The sequence below is a fragment of the Hylobates moloch genome, unplaced genomic scaffold (assembly GCF_009828535.3).
Source record: "Hylobates moloch isolate HMO894 unplaced genomic scaffold, HMol_V3 SCAFFOLD_22, whole genome shotgun sequence".
In the NCBI taxonomy this organism is placed as follows: domain Eukaryota; kingdom Metazoa; phylum Chordata; class Mammalia; order Primates; family Hylobatidae; genus Hylobates; species Hylobates moloch.
In genome coordinates this window covers 43,629,176-43,644,828 of record NW_026652297.1, presented here as the reverse complement: position 1 = coordinate 43,644,828, position 15,653 = coordinate 43,629,176, and the positions used below count along the sequence as shown (strand labels likewise).

The following is a 15,653-nucleotide window of genomic DNA, read 5'->3' as shown; positions in this document are numbered from 1 at the left end:
CTTGAAATCAATCTGTAGTCTAACACATGTGCAAAACTGGACAATTAGAGGAGTGCTTCTCAATGACTCGGGGGTATATTGCAAGTAATTTATTACTAATTGACACTCAGGAAACCAAAGTTTGAAGTGGTTTTGAAAATATAAATTAGAGTGAATTCAAGGTCATCTTTCAGTGTTAAAAATGTGTTTAAAAAGTCCTCTGCAGGAATTTCTCTAAAGAAGGGAATTGTTTTTGTTTAGGAAATTATCTTGAAGGGGCATTTAGGTATTAAAAGATGGGAGTGAAAACAAAGCCTGAAAAAGATCACATGGACGTATCATTGAATTTCTCTGCATAAGAGGAAAAAATGTGGTTTTGTTTGTTTGTTGTTGTCAGAAATAGGTAAAGCTAGAGGTGGAATAGCTTATTTTCATTTTTAAATTAATTTTTATTTTATTATTATTTTTGAGATGGAGTCTCACTCCGTCACCAGGCTGGAGTGCAGTGGCACAATCTCAGCTCACTGCAACCTCCGCCTCCTGGGTTCTAGCAGTTTTCCTGCCTCAGCCTCTCAAGTAGCTGGGACTACAGACACCCCCGCCATGCCCAGCTAATTTTTTTTTTTTTTTTTTTAGTAGAGATGGGGTCTCACCCTGTTGGCCAGGATGGTCTCAATCTCCTGACCTCATGATCCTCCTGCCTTGGCCTCCCAAAGTGCTGGGATTACAGGCGTGAGCCACTGCGCCTGGCCTGTTATTTTTTTTTTGGAGATGGGATTTCCCTATGTTGCCCAGGCTGGCCTCAAACTCCTGGACTCAGGGAATCCTCCCGTCTCAGCTGGATTTATAGGTGTGAGCCACCACGTCTGGCCTTGTAGTAGCATTTTAAATTTCCTTCAGAAACGTCTTTGCATTCACTCACGGCTGTTTGGCCAGGAAGCCTCGGTTTCAGCCTGTCTTGGCTTTCAACATGTCTTTCTAAGTTCAATCATTTCTCGCTTTTGATTTATAGTAAGAGACAGACGTATGACACATTTCCTTTCACTTTACTTAGAGGACATGGTAGTGTTGTTAATTTCAATATTGTTGTGTCTCAAGGAATAGGGAGGCCCAAGGAGAGGGAGAGAGATGGGGGAACGCTGGTCAGTGGAGCAGTCTGACCACACACAACATTTATTAAGTTCACCATCTTATGTGGATGTGGATTGTGGCACCCCAAAACAAAGACAACAGTAACATCAAAGAGCACTGATCGCAGATCACCATAACAGGTATAATTAATGAAAACGTTTGAAATATTGTAAAAGAATTCCCAAAATGTAACAGAGGGACGCAAAGTGAGCACATGCTCTTGGGAAAATGGCACCGGTGGACTCGCTTGATGCAGGCTTGTCACATTTTGTAAAAAACACAGTCTCTGCAAAGCACAATAAAGTGAAGTGCAGTAAAGGGAGGTATGCCTGTAATGTCATCAAGGACATCTTCAATCTATACAAATATATTGTATGGACATACTGTAGTACTCACTTCTATCAGAAAAAAACTGAGAAAGACTGAAATAGGCAAGAAAAGCTTCTTAGACTTGCTCACCTATCTGTGTTATCTCCGTCTTTTTTTTTTTAATTTCTGTAGACATGGGGTCTCATTATGTCACCCAGGCTGGTCTCAAACTTCTGACCTCAAGCGATCTTCCTACTTCAGCCTCCCAGAGTTCTGGGATTACAGGCGTGAGCCACCGAGCCACCGCACCCAGAATAATCTCTGTCTTTTATTGTCTTTGAGCTCTTGCACAACTCCGTAAATGACAGTTGTCCACAGAAATGCAAACGGCCTGCCTCCAATAGAATGATAATGGCCTTGAGGACAGACCCATTTTTCATCTACATATACATTTATTTCGCAATTCCTTATTTTCTACATATTTTTTTGAATTCTTCTTTGAACCACTTACAACATTTCCTGGTTCCCTGATTAACTAATGAGCTTAATAAAATCTTTGACATGGGTTGATTTTGTGTATCTGTATGAAAGTCATGGTTATATCCTCTTCTAAAGATTCCTTGCAGACTGCATAGTTATTGTGAGGATTAAGTAAATTCGTGCATATGAAATCCTTAGAGTAGTGCTTGGCACCTAGAAAGCATGTCCATGTTAATGATTCTTGTTAATATCTACATGATAGGACTCAATTTACTATGATATCATTTTTGATGTCACCTACAGTATAAGGTCCATTAAGGTTAGGAACTTTCTAACTCCAGCACTGAGAACAGTAATCAAGCACCAAGAACCCAAGCACAACGAACATAATACACTGCCAATAAATCAGTTGAATAATGAATAAATTAGAACAGGGGGCCGGGCTCTAACAGGGGTGGCTCACGCCTGTAATCTCAGCACTTTGGGAGGCTGAGGCAGACCATCACTTGCGGTCAGGAGTTCGAGACCAGCCTGGCCAACATGGCGAAATCTTGTCTCTACTAAAATACAAAAATTGGCTGGGTATGATGGTGGGCTCCTGTAATCCCAGCTACTCAGGAGGCTGAGGCAGGAGAATTGCTTGAACCCAGGAGGTGGAAGTTGCAGTGAGCGAGATCGCGCCACTGCACTCCAGCCTGGGCGACAGAGCAAGATGCCCTCTTAAAAACAACAACAACAACAAAAAAAACAAAACAAGGGCTGGCAAATCCATTTTTTAAAGGACCAAATAGTAAATATTATACACCTGGCAGGCCATACGGCCTCTGTTACAACTGCTTGATTCTGTTGTACAAAAGCAGACATAGGCAGTATGTAAACAAATGTGTGTAGCTGTGTTATAAACAGATCTTATGCATGGACACTAAAATTTAAATTCAATGTAATTTTCATCTGACATCAAATGTCATTCTTGTTTTGATTTTTTTTTCCTCCACCATTAAAAAATGTAAAAGCCAGCTGGGTGCAGTGGCTCATGCCTGTAATCCCAGCAGTTCGGAGAGGCCCAAGGCAGGAGGATTGCTTGGGCCCAGGAGTTCGAGACCAGTCTGGGCAACATAGTGAGATGCTATCTTTTTTTTTTTTTTCCAGGTGCTCAGTCACCATGTAGAAGTGGGCACGGGCAAAGTTGTCCTTGAGATTCCTGTCTCTAGAAAAAATTAAAAAATCAGTTGTGTGAGCCTGTAGTCCTAGCTACTCGGGAAGCTGAGGCAGGAGAATCACTTGAGCCCAGGAGTAAGCTATGATTGCGCCACTGCACTCCAGCCTGGATTATAGAGCGAGGCCCTGTCTCTAAAAAAATAAACAAATAAATAAAAATATAAAAGTCATTCTCATTTTAGGAAAGTGACTTGCTAATCATTTCAGGAAGATTCCATTTGCAGTGATGACAAGATGATGGCTGTCTTGGCCATGCCTGTCATGTGGGTGGGGTGGAAGTGACTGGACCCAATTGCATCGAGTCCTTTGTCATCATCACTCTTAACTGACAATCTTAAGTGACATCGATGGTTCTATACCCTGCCTGCAAACTGCCTTAAATCCTTCTTAGAACAAGACAGAATTATAAATAAATATAGATTTATCTGCTGATCAAAACATGTGATCAAAGTCACATTGCAACATGCCTCTTCTAAACAAGCTAGGAAAATGTTGAATTATATTATACTGGCATTGGTCAATTTTGTAGACCAGAATTAGGAATTTTCCAGCATTAGGAAAATGGCAGATCCCTGTCCAAAAGCACAAATAGGCCCAGCATTTGATCCACCTACACAATTGAAATGGGCCCAACTAGAATCTACAGATGCTGCCTACTTTGCCTCCTGGTACCCACGCCTCCCTCCCGTTCCCTCATATTGTCTCCCAAACAGAACAAAAGCACTTGCCTCCAGCCAAGTGAGCCCTCTCCTCCCTGACGATTATGCGTGCTTGAACACAGCGTTACTAAAGTTACACACACAAAGGTACAGCTATAGTTTTGCTTAGGAGTTCATAATTCCATTTCTTTTTTCGGGGGGGGCGGTGGCTAGGATCTGATTTCATTTAGGACTCAGGCAAATTTAGATAGTGGACTTTCAAACAGGAATTCCATAAAAAGTAGCATTTCTCAATGCAGGACTATAACCAAATAAATTAGGAGAACAGCTGTGTCAGGAGAATGTCCCTGGAATAAGAAAGAAACCTGAGAAGAGGTTGGAAAAGAGCTCCAAGTTTTAAAGACAAATTTAAAATGTTAGAACACCTAAATACATACACAGTTTAAGAACATAGAGTTAGTCCAAAGTTCTGGTTTTTTTTTTTTTTTTGAGATGGAGTTTTGCTTTTGTTGCCCAGGCTGGAGTGCAATGGCACCATCTCGGCTCACCACAACCTCTGCCTCCCAGGTTCAAGCGATTCTCCTGCCTCAGCCTCCCGAGTAGCTGGGATTACAGGCGCCCACCACCACACCTGGCTAACTTTTTGTATTTTTAGAGACAGGGTTTCACCACGTTGGCCAGGCTGGTCTCGAACTCCTGACCTCAGGTGATCCACCCGCCTCGGCCTCCCAAAGTGCTGGGATTACAGGCATGAGCCACTGCACCCGGCCCAAAGTTCTGGTATTTTATAGATATACTGGTGAGGAAAGAGGTTCACAGCATTAGAGTGACTGTCCCAGGGCCCCAGGTCACAGGCCAAGGTTTCAAACCCAGCTCTCTTCTCAACTTGACCCAAGCTCTTTGTATAGAAGATGCAGGGAGGAAAAGAAAGCGGCCTTGTTTTCGTCTATGGCAAATTATCAAATATTGATTTGACCTTTTATAGCTTTAAAAATATATTAAGTATATCTTACTGGAAAAGAGATGGCCCATGATACCACCACTTTGCTATAACCACAGTAATGCTTGTTTTTAAAGTAGGGCTGAGGAGTTCATAGCCTTTCCTCATAATAGTGCTTGTATAAAGAGAGGTGTGCAGGGGGAAGATAGCTTTCTCCCATCAGCGCCTACCCGGGACTGGGGACATGGCAAATGCCCAGTTAATAGCCAAACACCAGCAGGATACAAAATAAGGAAGAGGCTGGGTATGGCAGCTCACACCTGTAATCCCAGCACTTTGGGAGGCCAAGGTGAGTGGATCACTTGAGCCCAGGATGGGCTGTGGAGTTCAAGACCACCCTAGACAATTTATCAAGACCCCATCTCTACAATTAAAAAAAAAAAAAAAAGGCAGGTGCAGTGGCGTGCACCTGTAGTCCCAGCTACTCACGAGGTTTAGGGGGAAGGCTCACTTGAGCCCAGGAGGTCAAGGCTGCAGTGAGCTATAATTGCACCACTGCACTCCAGCCTGTGTGACAGAGAAAGAACCCTGTCAAAAAAAAAAAAAAAAGGAAGAACCAGGAAAGGGTGGAAATAGAGAGCTAGCCACGAAAGGAAGGAAAGTTTAGAGAATCTTTGCAACTTTTCTGCGAATCTAAAATGATTCCAAAATAATTTTTGTTTGTTTTTTTTTTGGAGACGGAGTCTCGCTCTGTCACCCAGGCTGGAGTGCAGTGGCGCAATCTCGGCTCACTGCAAGCTCCGCCTCCCGGGTTCACGCCATTCTCCTGCCTCAGCCTCTCCAAGTAGCTGGGACTACAGGCGCCCGCCACCACGCCCGGCTAATTTTTTGTATTTTTAGTAGAGACGGGGTTTCACCATGGTCTCGATCTCCTGACCTCGTGATCCGCCCGCCTCGGCCTCCCAAAGTGCTGGGATTACAAGCGTGAGCCACCGTGCCCGTCCTCCAAAATAATTTTTAAATGTTTAGAGAAATTAATTTCCACAAACATCCCAATTGACCAACTCTCTCTCTCTATATATACATATACATATATATATATATATATGTGTGTGTGTATATATATATATATTTTTTTTTTTTTTTTGACACGGAGTCTCACTCTGTCACCAGGCTGGAGTGCAGTGGGGTGATCTTGGCTCACTGCAACCTCAGCCTCCTGGGTTCAAGTGATTCTCCTGCCTCAGCCTCCTGAGTAGCTGGGTTTACAGGCATGCGCCACCATGCCGGGCTAATTTTTGTATTTTTAGTAGAGACGGGGTTTCACCATGTCGGCCAGTATGGTCTTGATCTCTTGACCTCGTGATCCACCCGCTTCAGCCTCCCAAAGTGCTGGGATTACAGGCGTGATCCACTGCGCCTGGCCCCAATTGACCGACTATTTTATCACACCTCTGGCATTCTCTGATTTGTATCTGATTTCTGCCTGTGTGACCTTGTGGTGAATGATCTTGTCTCCTTAAGCTTATTTCCTTAACTCAAACCCTCAGATTCAACTTCAAATCTGATCACATTTCTGAAAATATGTGGAACCTCACGACTTGGTCACTTACTTCATACATACGTATTCGTTGCCTTGCAGTTACTCAGTTGAAGTGTGGCATCGGAAGAACAGACACCAACATCTAGTTAAGATTTAAATGAAAGATCTTGTCTACAGCAGATAGGAACAATTGTAATTTAGAATTGAACTGTGCAAAGAAATTTAAGTCTAAGAAGTTGTAATGAAGGAGAATTCTTGCTTCTAACAGAGGAGGTTTCATTTTTTCAGTTGAGAGTCGGATTAGTTTTTGGCAGTGGCAGCAAAACAGAAATGTGTCTCTGAACCTGAGTAGCTCGCCCTCTGCTGCCTCAAGGAGGAGGATGAGTTTATGTTGGGACACAGAGGGGAGGAAGAATTTTACGTTTATTATTATTTTTTAGTAGACTTTATTTTCTAGAGGGCTTGTTAGGTCTGCAGACTTTTATTCTTTATGTACTCCCATTCTAACGTTCTCTTTTCTTTCCATCTCAATTGAGGATTAGAAAGGAATTTTTAGGTCGTGTTTTCTGAATGCAGCTTCATGTTTCCATTCTGAAGTTTTGATTTCTTCGAGTTGCCGTAAACTGTGGTTGTGGATTACTGAGTGTTCTAACTCTGTAGCTTACTTTTAACAAATGGAGATTGCAATCATTGTTTTTACTCCCATAAAATCCTTGACTGATCCAACAACTCTGTCTCCCCATGACCTAAAGTTAGTGGCTTTTAAGCTTTTTTAAACTTGCTTTTTTTAACTTTTAGACCCCCAAACCAAGACGTTTAAAATTACAACTCATTACCCATATATGGTATCATGTAAGTGTAATAAAATTTCATGAAACAGCACTTACACCTTCACTATTTGCTTTTACAACAAGCGTTCACTCTTCTGTTCTAATTCATAACCTCTAAAATGGGTTTTGACCTGCAGTTTGAAAGATGTGGCCCTAGAGAGAATAAGCCTTTGGGAATGGAGCCCCCCTGTGACCACTCATACATATTTGCACTTAAAGTTGACATAGGAAGTAAAATCATATTTTGCTTATTTAAAAAAATTTTTAATGTAAAAAAAATTTTTTTTGAGATAGGGTCTTGTTCTGGCGCCCAGGCTGGAGTGCGGGGGTGCAATCACGGCTCACTGGAGCCTTGACCTCCGGCTCAAGCAATCCTCCCACCTCAGCCTCCCGAGTAGCTGGGACTACAAGTGTGCACCACCATGCCCGGCTAATTTTTGTGTTTTTTGTAGAGACAGGTTTTTGCCATGTTAGAGGCTGGTCTCAAAATCCTGAGCTCAAGCAATCCGCCACCCCTGTCAGCCTCTCAGAGTGCCGGGATTACAGGCGTGAATCACCATGCTTGACTGAATCATATTTTACACATGGCATTTTTGCTGAAAATTCATGATGTTATCCAATCAACTGAAAGGGAGAAAGAAAAAAATATGTATCTGGAAAAGTACGGACTACATAAAGACAAATTAGAGTGCCAGTCTTACAGTGAAATAGAAGGCACGTTCATCATCGCAAATCCAAGAGACGCTGTCTGGACTCCTTAATATTTTAGTAAAATATTGTGATTATGCCTGAATGCACCCAGTTAGCTAATTGTGCTGTCATTTTTGATGTCTAAAACAAAAATGTCTTCTTGGTCTATATAATGTCTCACGGTTGAATGTTTTGTGATTAGGAGTTTGCACATCTTAACTTGGCACATTTTGTTAATACTCAGAAATGCAGAAAATAGGGCTGGGCGCGGTGGCTCACACCTGTAATCTCAGCAATTTGGGAGGCTGAGGTGGGTGGATCATCTGAAGTTAGGAGTTCGAGACCAGCCTGGCCAACATGGTGAAACCTCGTCTCTACTAAAATACAAAAATTAGCACGGCGTAGTGGCATGCGCCTGTAATCCTAGCTACTTGGGAGGCTGTGGCAGGAGAATCACTTGAACCTGGGAGGTGAAGTTTGTAGTGAGCTGAAATCATGCCACTGCACTTCAGCCTGGGCAGCAGAGCGAGATTCTGTCTCCAAAAAAAAGGCAGAAAATACAGGCCTGTTCAGGTTAGATTTATCTCATAGATCATAAGCACCACTATCTCTCCACTCTCAGGCAATAACTCACTTAGATAATAACCAACCAACAACTCACAACTATATTTTTTCTTTCAAGAAATGTAACCTAGGGATGGCTTTCTTCTCGGGAAGAATCGTTTTCATTACCCTATTATTTATATTTAAATGCTCTTTCAATAAAACGTAAAAACAATTTCTTTGGCTAACTGTCCCTCAAACTTTTCATGTTTCACTTTAAACTCTGCAAATAAATGAGTGAATGAATGAATGAATAAGTGTTGAGAAAAAGGTATTTGGTTTTCATTGGTCCTTAAGTGCCTACAAACTTGGAAAATGATAGAAATATACCTAAACCTAGGACTTGGATTTCAAGAGCTTGAAAAGAACTAAGTGGCAATTAATTTTTTTTCCCTCATTTTGAGCGAGGGCAACAATGCTTACTGACATACAAGCCATGTGATCTTCGCTTCATTGCTTCTCCCACTGGGCCTGTTTCCATTGTAAAAGGACTTCAGTTGGCTAGATCAGGGTTTTTCACGCTTTGACCATCAGCCAAAGCAAGAAAGTCATTTTTTGTCATGACCAAGTTCACATATATTCATTTATATCTGTAATAAATTCCATGAAGAAATACTTATGCTTAATTGCTATTCACTAAAATGGCCCCATGATCCCCTATTTGTAAGAGTATGAAAAACATTGGTGGTCTTCAGTTATCTAAGAATACAATTCTGTAAGAGAGTAGCAAGGTTAATTTCCATCTTATTCTTCCCAATAATTCTTAGAAACGTATTTCTACTGTGTTTCACATTCTGCAAATGGCAATCTCCATCAGAGACTTTTAGAAGATTCTCTCCTGGTGATTCAGGAGCGCAGGGGTGAGAAATATGCCTTTTGGCATATTTGCAGACAGAGGCTGCACTGTTTTAAGATGTGGCAAACAGCAAGAACAGTGATAGTTCTCTGATTTTCCTAAGTGGATCTCCAGCTAGTTGTAAAATGAAGCCTTAACTATCCTCTTCATTTGTCTTTTCCTGTAATACAACCCACAAAATTTCCTGCCCCATCTCCTATCCCTTTAAAGCGGAGAGTTGGCTTAGCCAGTATTTAAAGAGTTATTCCTGGTACTGCATTAAACCTAGAAGAAACAAAACACAGCAACTCTTTGCTCTGCACTATTTACATGGTTCTGCCTTACCCCAGGTCCTTCGAGTCAGAAAGCTTGGGGTGACTTGAAAAATGCCAGGGCAGACAACCAGTCTCTAAGCAAAACCAAGAAGCACCCAGCTAAAAACTTTGCACAGATGCAAAGGCACGACATCTACATGGCAGTATCTGAATTCCAAAGTTTGTTTTGTTTTTAGTTACACACCCAACCACATGCACAAAATGAGTGTAGAGAAAATGTGATCTTTCCTATTTTTAGGTTGAAATATGGGGCTCATAAAAGCAGGGCTGCCATAAATTTTCACATTCAGGGATGCAATTTATAACCAGGAAAAGTACCAACACCACACACACCCCCAAATCTAACAGTGGTAAACAGTTTTTATTCAGGCAATGAAACATGGAAAAAATATATTAGTAATCATTATAATAATTTGTGAGTATAACTTTTACAAATAGTTACTTGACATATAAAAAGGGAAATTACTGTGCATATAAAATTTATGTAGATGAATATTCCACACAACACAATCCTGATAGCAGTAGTCAACGCAGCACTCATCCCTCCAGATGAGGGGCTCCTCACACACTTCATGGCACCCGTGGGGACACAGTGGAAGCAGATGTGCAATGAACATTTACTTGGCACATTAGTATAGTGGATATCTATTGGCAAACACACACTTGCTAACAGCAATACTGAAAAGTTTACTGCTACCTCTGAGATTGAAAAGAAATGCCTGGATCCTATCCCGATGGCTGAGAAGGACCGAGGCTGAAGCTCTGGTGTGGTCACCTACACGCTGCCCTGTATCTGGACTGGGGATGGTTTGAGTTCAAATTTGTATATGTCCATCTGAAAATTCTTTATAAATACAGAATTAGCAGTTAATGATGTGACCAGGAAATTACTGTTTTGAGTATATTTCAGATACCACTAAAAGGCAGAGGGGGAGAAAGTGGCATCTTGACAGTTCTAAATTAAAGGATCGATACAGGGAAGGTTCAGGCCACATCTCAGCTCTGAGCCTGGCCTCCTCCATACAAGTTAAAGCATTACACAGACCACCGCAGGCCAGCATTGCACGCAACATCTCCATATTAGAACTATAACCAGAATATATATTTATATAATAGCTGTAACCATATTATAGTTAATAAAGTCATTCCTTAGGAATCTTGTTTGTCCAAATCTAACTGCATGCTAAGAGGCACAGAAATGGGATTGCATTTGGACAAAAAACTACGAAAAGTGCAATCTTTAGTCTCCAGGATGCAAGCTCTGGCACTAGGGGATGGGTCTTCCCTGGAGAATGCTGCCGCTGATACTCTCTTCCAGAGATCCTTTGAGAGGAGAGTCTGTTATATCAGTTTCTTTACTGTTACTCTATGGAGACTCAAGGATTTAGTGGTAAATTGCTTTTTAAAAATAACTGGAATCTGGAGGCCAGTCAAACCTTTTTGGACAGATATCTCCTCAAAATACTTCTTTATTAAAGTATTTGAAGAAGATGACTTCTTAGACCTTTGGCTTGACATTCTGGGATTCCCAGACTATATTGTTCTTTCATAAGCAAATAATCTGTTATCTTTTAGATTCTTCAGAATATATACATCTTTACTTTAAAATCCCTCGCTTGAATCATGTAATCTTTCAAAACCTAGTTTCTATCTTCCCAACAACAGGATAAAGTCAGAAATGTAAGTCAGAGAGCAAGCTCACAATCACGACTGCAAAGAGACAACAGTCAGACAGTTCATGAGATGGCTATCAATTATAATGAAAAACCAAAAGGAAGTTAAAAGGGGGCTTCAGAACTTTTACTCCACTAAAAAAGAATGTGCTGAATCACTTCCAACTCAGTATACACCGACTTAACCAATGCTTGCTCTTAAAAAACCCTTTTGAGCCTGAGTAACCACTGAGCCACCCTTTGTTACCTTCATGGAAAATGAGTGCTTCACTCCAGCTGCTTTTACCCAGCCCAGGAACATTTGGGGGCAGTTTACTCTCCCTATTTATAATTAGAGCAAATTCAGGGCTGTCTAATAAATATCTAAGTATTTGTGTGAGAGTTGTACAAAGTATGGGTAGGTTGAAAGGGTAACTGGCTGGAAAGAAAATTCAACTTGAGCTATCCTCCAAAACGAAACATAAATCTTCCCTCAGATTCCATACCATTCTGGAAGGCTGCCAAATCCTAGGTTTTTCACCATCATGTGCTTCTGCACTTCCTAATTTGGGCTGAGTCTGAAGAAGCTAGAAACCACGTGAGAAAACAGGGCTTCCCGGTATTTCCAGAGCAGTTTTACAGAACAAAAGGTTTGGGTAGGTCACTGGCTGGAAGGAGACTCTCCAAGCTTGACTGTGACTATCTCGGCAGCCATGGGGGGAATTGTTCTGTTGGCCTCGTGTTGCATTCCCCAATTAAAATACTGCTGGATAAAGGCTGTCTTGGCAAAGTCAAAAGCTAAAGAAATTGCTGTGGATCCAGAATCTCAACAGGATCACCTAATATTCCCAAACCACCATCTAGGCCAGCAGCTGCCTTCTACTTTCCTTTTTCACGCCTGTTTTTTTTTTGTTTGTTTGTTTTTATGTTTTTTTGAGACAAGATCTTGCTGTCACCCAGGATGGGGTGCAGTGGCATGATCATGGCTTACTGCAGCCTTGACCTCCCAGGCTCAAGCAATCCTCCCACCTCAGCCTCCCAAGTAGCTGGGACCACAGGCATGTGCCACCATGCCCAGCTAATTTTTATATTTTTGGTAGAGACAAGGTTTCGCCATGTTGCCTAGGTGGGTTTCAAACTCCTGGACTCAAGTGATCCTCCTGCCTCGGCCTTCCACAGTGTTGGGATTACAGCAATAAGCCACTGTGCCGGCCCTTTTTCTCTTCTGTAACAGAGTTTATTATTGCCTAGCTAGCACGTTATTTGGCCCTCACATGTGTTGAGGCAAACTCTATACTATATTCTTACTCTCCAGAGTTCCAAAACCCTTTATTTTTAAAGAAAAATAAACAAACATACTTCACTCTGCCCAGTATATTCTCTTGATTTGTACAAGCTACGATTTTAATTCTCTTTGGAGAGGAGGCATCTGTTAAGTTAGAATGGGGGATATTTCCTCATAATGGTCATGGCTGAGAGTATCACTTAACGAAGGTCCTTTGGTGCTCCCTATGCATCAGCTTCATTCACTGGGGTCAGGTTCTTAAGGGGTCTCTTCCACCAGTGTGCTAGGGAAGGGCTGCCGTCACCTCTGTTTAACACATAGCTACTTTCTTAAACACAATAAGCTTAAAAAGATGACAATGGATTTATAGTGGAGGCCACTATAAGCCTCTCATACTTAAAACAGATCAATATAAAACAAGTAAACATGAAAACACCAAAACACAGCAGCAAAAAGATTTAGCAATCAATGTTTCTTTCTGCAAAATGCAAAATTAACTTATTTAGCAGTAGAGGACTAAAAAGGAAATCAGTTATACCAAGGGAAGACACGTGCCCTTGGTACTATGACCACTAGGACAGCATTCATATTACACCACAGTGACTGCTTTCAAAGCCCAAATGATTGTCAAGCCACTTCTCAAACGACAGATAATTTCTGTCGTTCTTTTTTATACAAAATGTTAAGACAATAGGCTTGAAAATACAGCCTAAGCACCAATTATGATAAATGCATATTGGTAAAATGTGACTTCTGGCTTTAAAAGACATTATTGACCTCCCTGGGGCTAAAGATTGCACCCATGTGAGTAATACACTGCTAAAGAAAAATTCATTTTTTAAGATCTATAGAGGTTCTCTACTAGGCACAATTCATTGCTGAAGTTGGATCATGCAACAGTTTTACAAGAGAAGTAGGAAAACATACATATACTGAATATAGTGCATATCACCATGAAGACTTCCAGGGTGTAAGATTAAGACAGGAGAGTGCTTTAAAGCACTTGCATGGATTTGGGTTTGCCTATTCAAATGAAAGGGAATTCATTGAGATTTACATGGAAAAATTCCATGTTGGGGTTAATGGCCCACCACTCTGAACTGAGTCCAGTAAGAGCTTGAAGAATCTGGCTTTGTTAGTACAGACCTTCTCCTTGCACTCCTCTTCTCAGATTCAAGCTGTCTTTGTTTAAAAATATGCAAAATACACTGATTTTTGGAGTGGTTCACGTGACTTACTGCTCATTTTGTTAAAAATTCTGTCTTAAGTTAGAAGGTATTTTTTGCTTTCTTTTCAACATCTGAAGAACAATGCATCACACTTGGGAAAAAAACATTTCTTCACCTTATAATTGGTAATGTGCTACAATTACCTTTTAAGATCTGAGCCTTTTACAAGTAGATTTTCTTCACATATTTAAAATAGATCGAAACTCTATCTCAAAAAAAAAAAAAAGATAATGAAGACTAAATGTTGATTCTGCATTAACAAATGCAGGCAGAGGAGAGTAAATGACTCTAGGGCAGATTTGCCAAACCCTAGCTTGGAGGGAGTCCCATATTGCCTTTCATGCAGAAAGCAGACACTACCATCAGTCTGAGGACTAACCCTAAAGGGGCCACACCCATTAAAGCTGAGGAGTATCCAAATACCAGGGCAGCAAAACGTCATGGCAAATAGTCTTCTCCAGATATGAAAACCCAAGACTGTGGTCTTCACATCTTTAATCCCCCAGATTCTTAAGTTGGTGTTCTGAGTCAGGACTCATTTCAAAATAGGGTCTCACATCCAAGGAAATATGTCCTTCTATAGAGAAGTTCTTACTTGACTATGCTTCAGGGAAAAGAGCAGCAGCATCTATAAATATACATGTATGTGTGTGAGAGTGTGTCTAATTTAAAAGGGGACCCAGAGCCCCTTCTTGATTATAAACTGGAAGTAACAATAGGCCAAACTGTCTCCTTAAATAAAACCACTGATATTAAAAAATTAAAAGATTAAATAGATCACAAAAAAATCAGACAGGTGGTGAAGATCCCAAAGAGGAGTTACAAATTTAACACATTTGGGAAAGTAAAGATGACTTTAAAACAAACTAAAGATAAAGAAATCACAAACCCAAACTCAGCAGCCTAAGAGAACCTTCATACGGGGAACTGGGAGGCTCCAGCACTGTCAGGTCACACTCCTTTCTAGACTATGCAACCCTCTAGGGTTTCTTCCAGGGCTGTTGCATTGGCAGCAAAGCGGGACAGGCAGCAGTAGGCATGTGCTTTTTTTAAGTTTTTTTTTTTTTTTTTTTTTCTCTGCAAAGGGGCAATTATTCCTGGATAAGGCAAGATAATTGTGGTCACAAGAGAAGCAGCCAAATGCAGATCTGTTGAGCTAACAGGGGGAGTGTCTCAGTCAGTCTTTCCCAGCTTTGCAATCAGCTCATCACAGATTTTTGTCAGTTCTTCAATTTCTTGGTTCTGAAAGACAAATGACATAATTATGCAGGCCACTTTGTATTCTGAAATAAAGGCAAATAGAGTTAACTAGTCCCAAGTTTGGATCTACCCTACCCTAGACATCCTAATTCAGTGATTTTTAACTTTTCTACATCAGAGATGCTTTAAAGAAAAAAAGGCTACACATCTCAAAAAATGTACTCATAAAATCATGCTTAAATTGAGTAAAGGGTGAAGACAGTCACCAGCCCTCTGAAACTTGTCCATGAATCTCTTAGTTCCCCACTTTTCTTGTTATCAGAGGAATTATCTGGGGTACTTGTCAAAAACATAAGTATCTGCGTCTCACTCAATCCATTAGCATATCTAGGGATGCTGGAGTCGGAATCTCCCAGGGAGCACCGTTCTAGGGGCTATCAGACCCTGTGATAAAAACTCCTGCTCCTGATGAATGGATGGCACAGGTATGAGTACGTAATTGGAAATGCAGTAAGGAAAATACACCGAGACATATAAAAACGGAAAGCTAAAAATTGCTTAGTGAGAAACAGGGATTGTTGCTAGTCCTGGTTTTCATTTATCTATAGCAGTTTCTCAAAGCAGCCCTGCTGATGTTTTAGGATGGGTAAGTGTGTTGTCGGGGGCTGTCCTGTGCATTGTAGGATGTTTAACAGCATCCCTGGCCTCCTGCATGAGATACCAGTAGCATCTCCC

General features: G+C 41.1%; 1 protein-coding gene across 10 annotated transcripts in view; it reads right to left on the bottom strand.

The window, feature by feature from the left end:
* Positions 1–11,480: 11,480 nt before the first annotated feature.
* Positions 11,481–15,653, bottom strand: part of TACC1 (transforming acidic coiled-coil containing protein 1) — a 124,199-nt gene continuing 120,026 nt past the window's right edge. For all 10 annotated transcript variants that reach the window (XM_032144321.2, XM_032144316.2, XM_032144319.2 and 7 more), the window contains one exon: positions 11,481–14,960. In XM_032144321.2, coding sequence (XP_032000212.1) covers positions 14,892–14,960 — 69 coding nt within the window. In that variant the 3' untranslated portion in view covers positions 11,481–14,891. The remainder of the gene's footprint in view (positions 14,961–15,653) is intronic.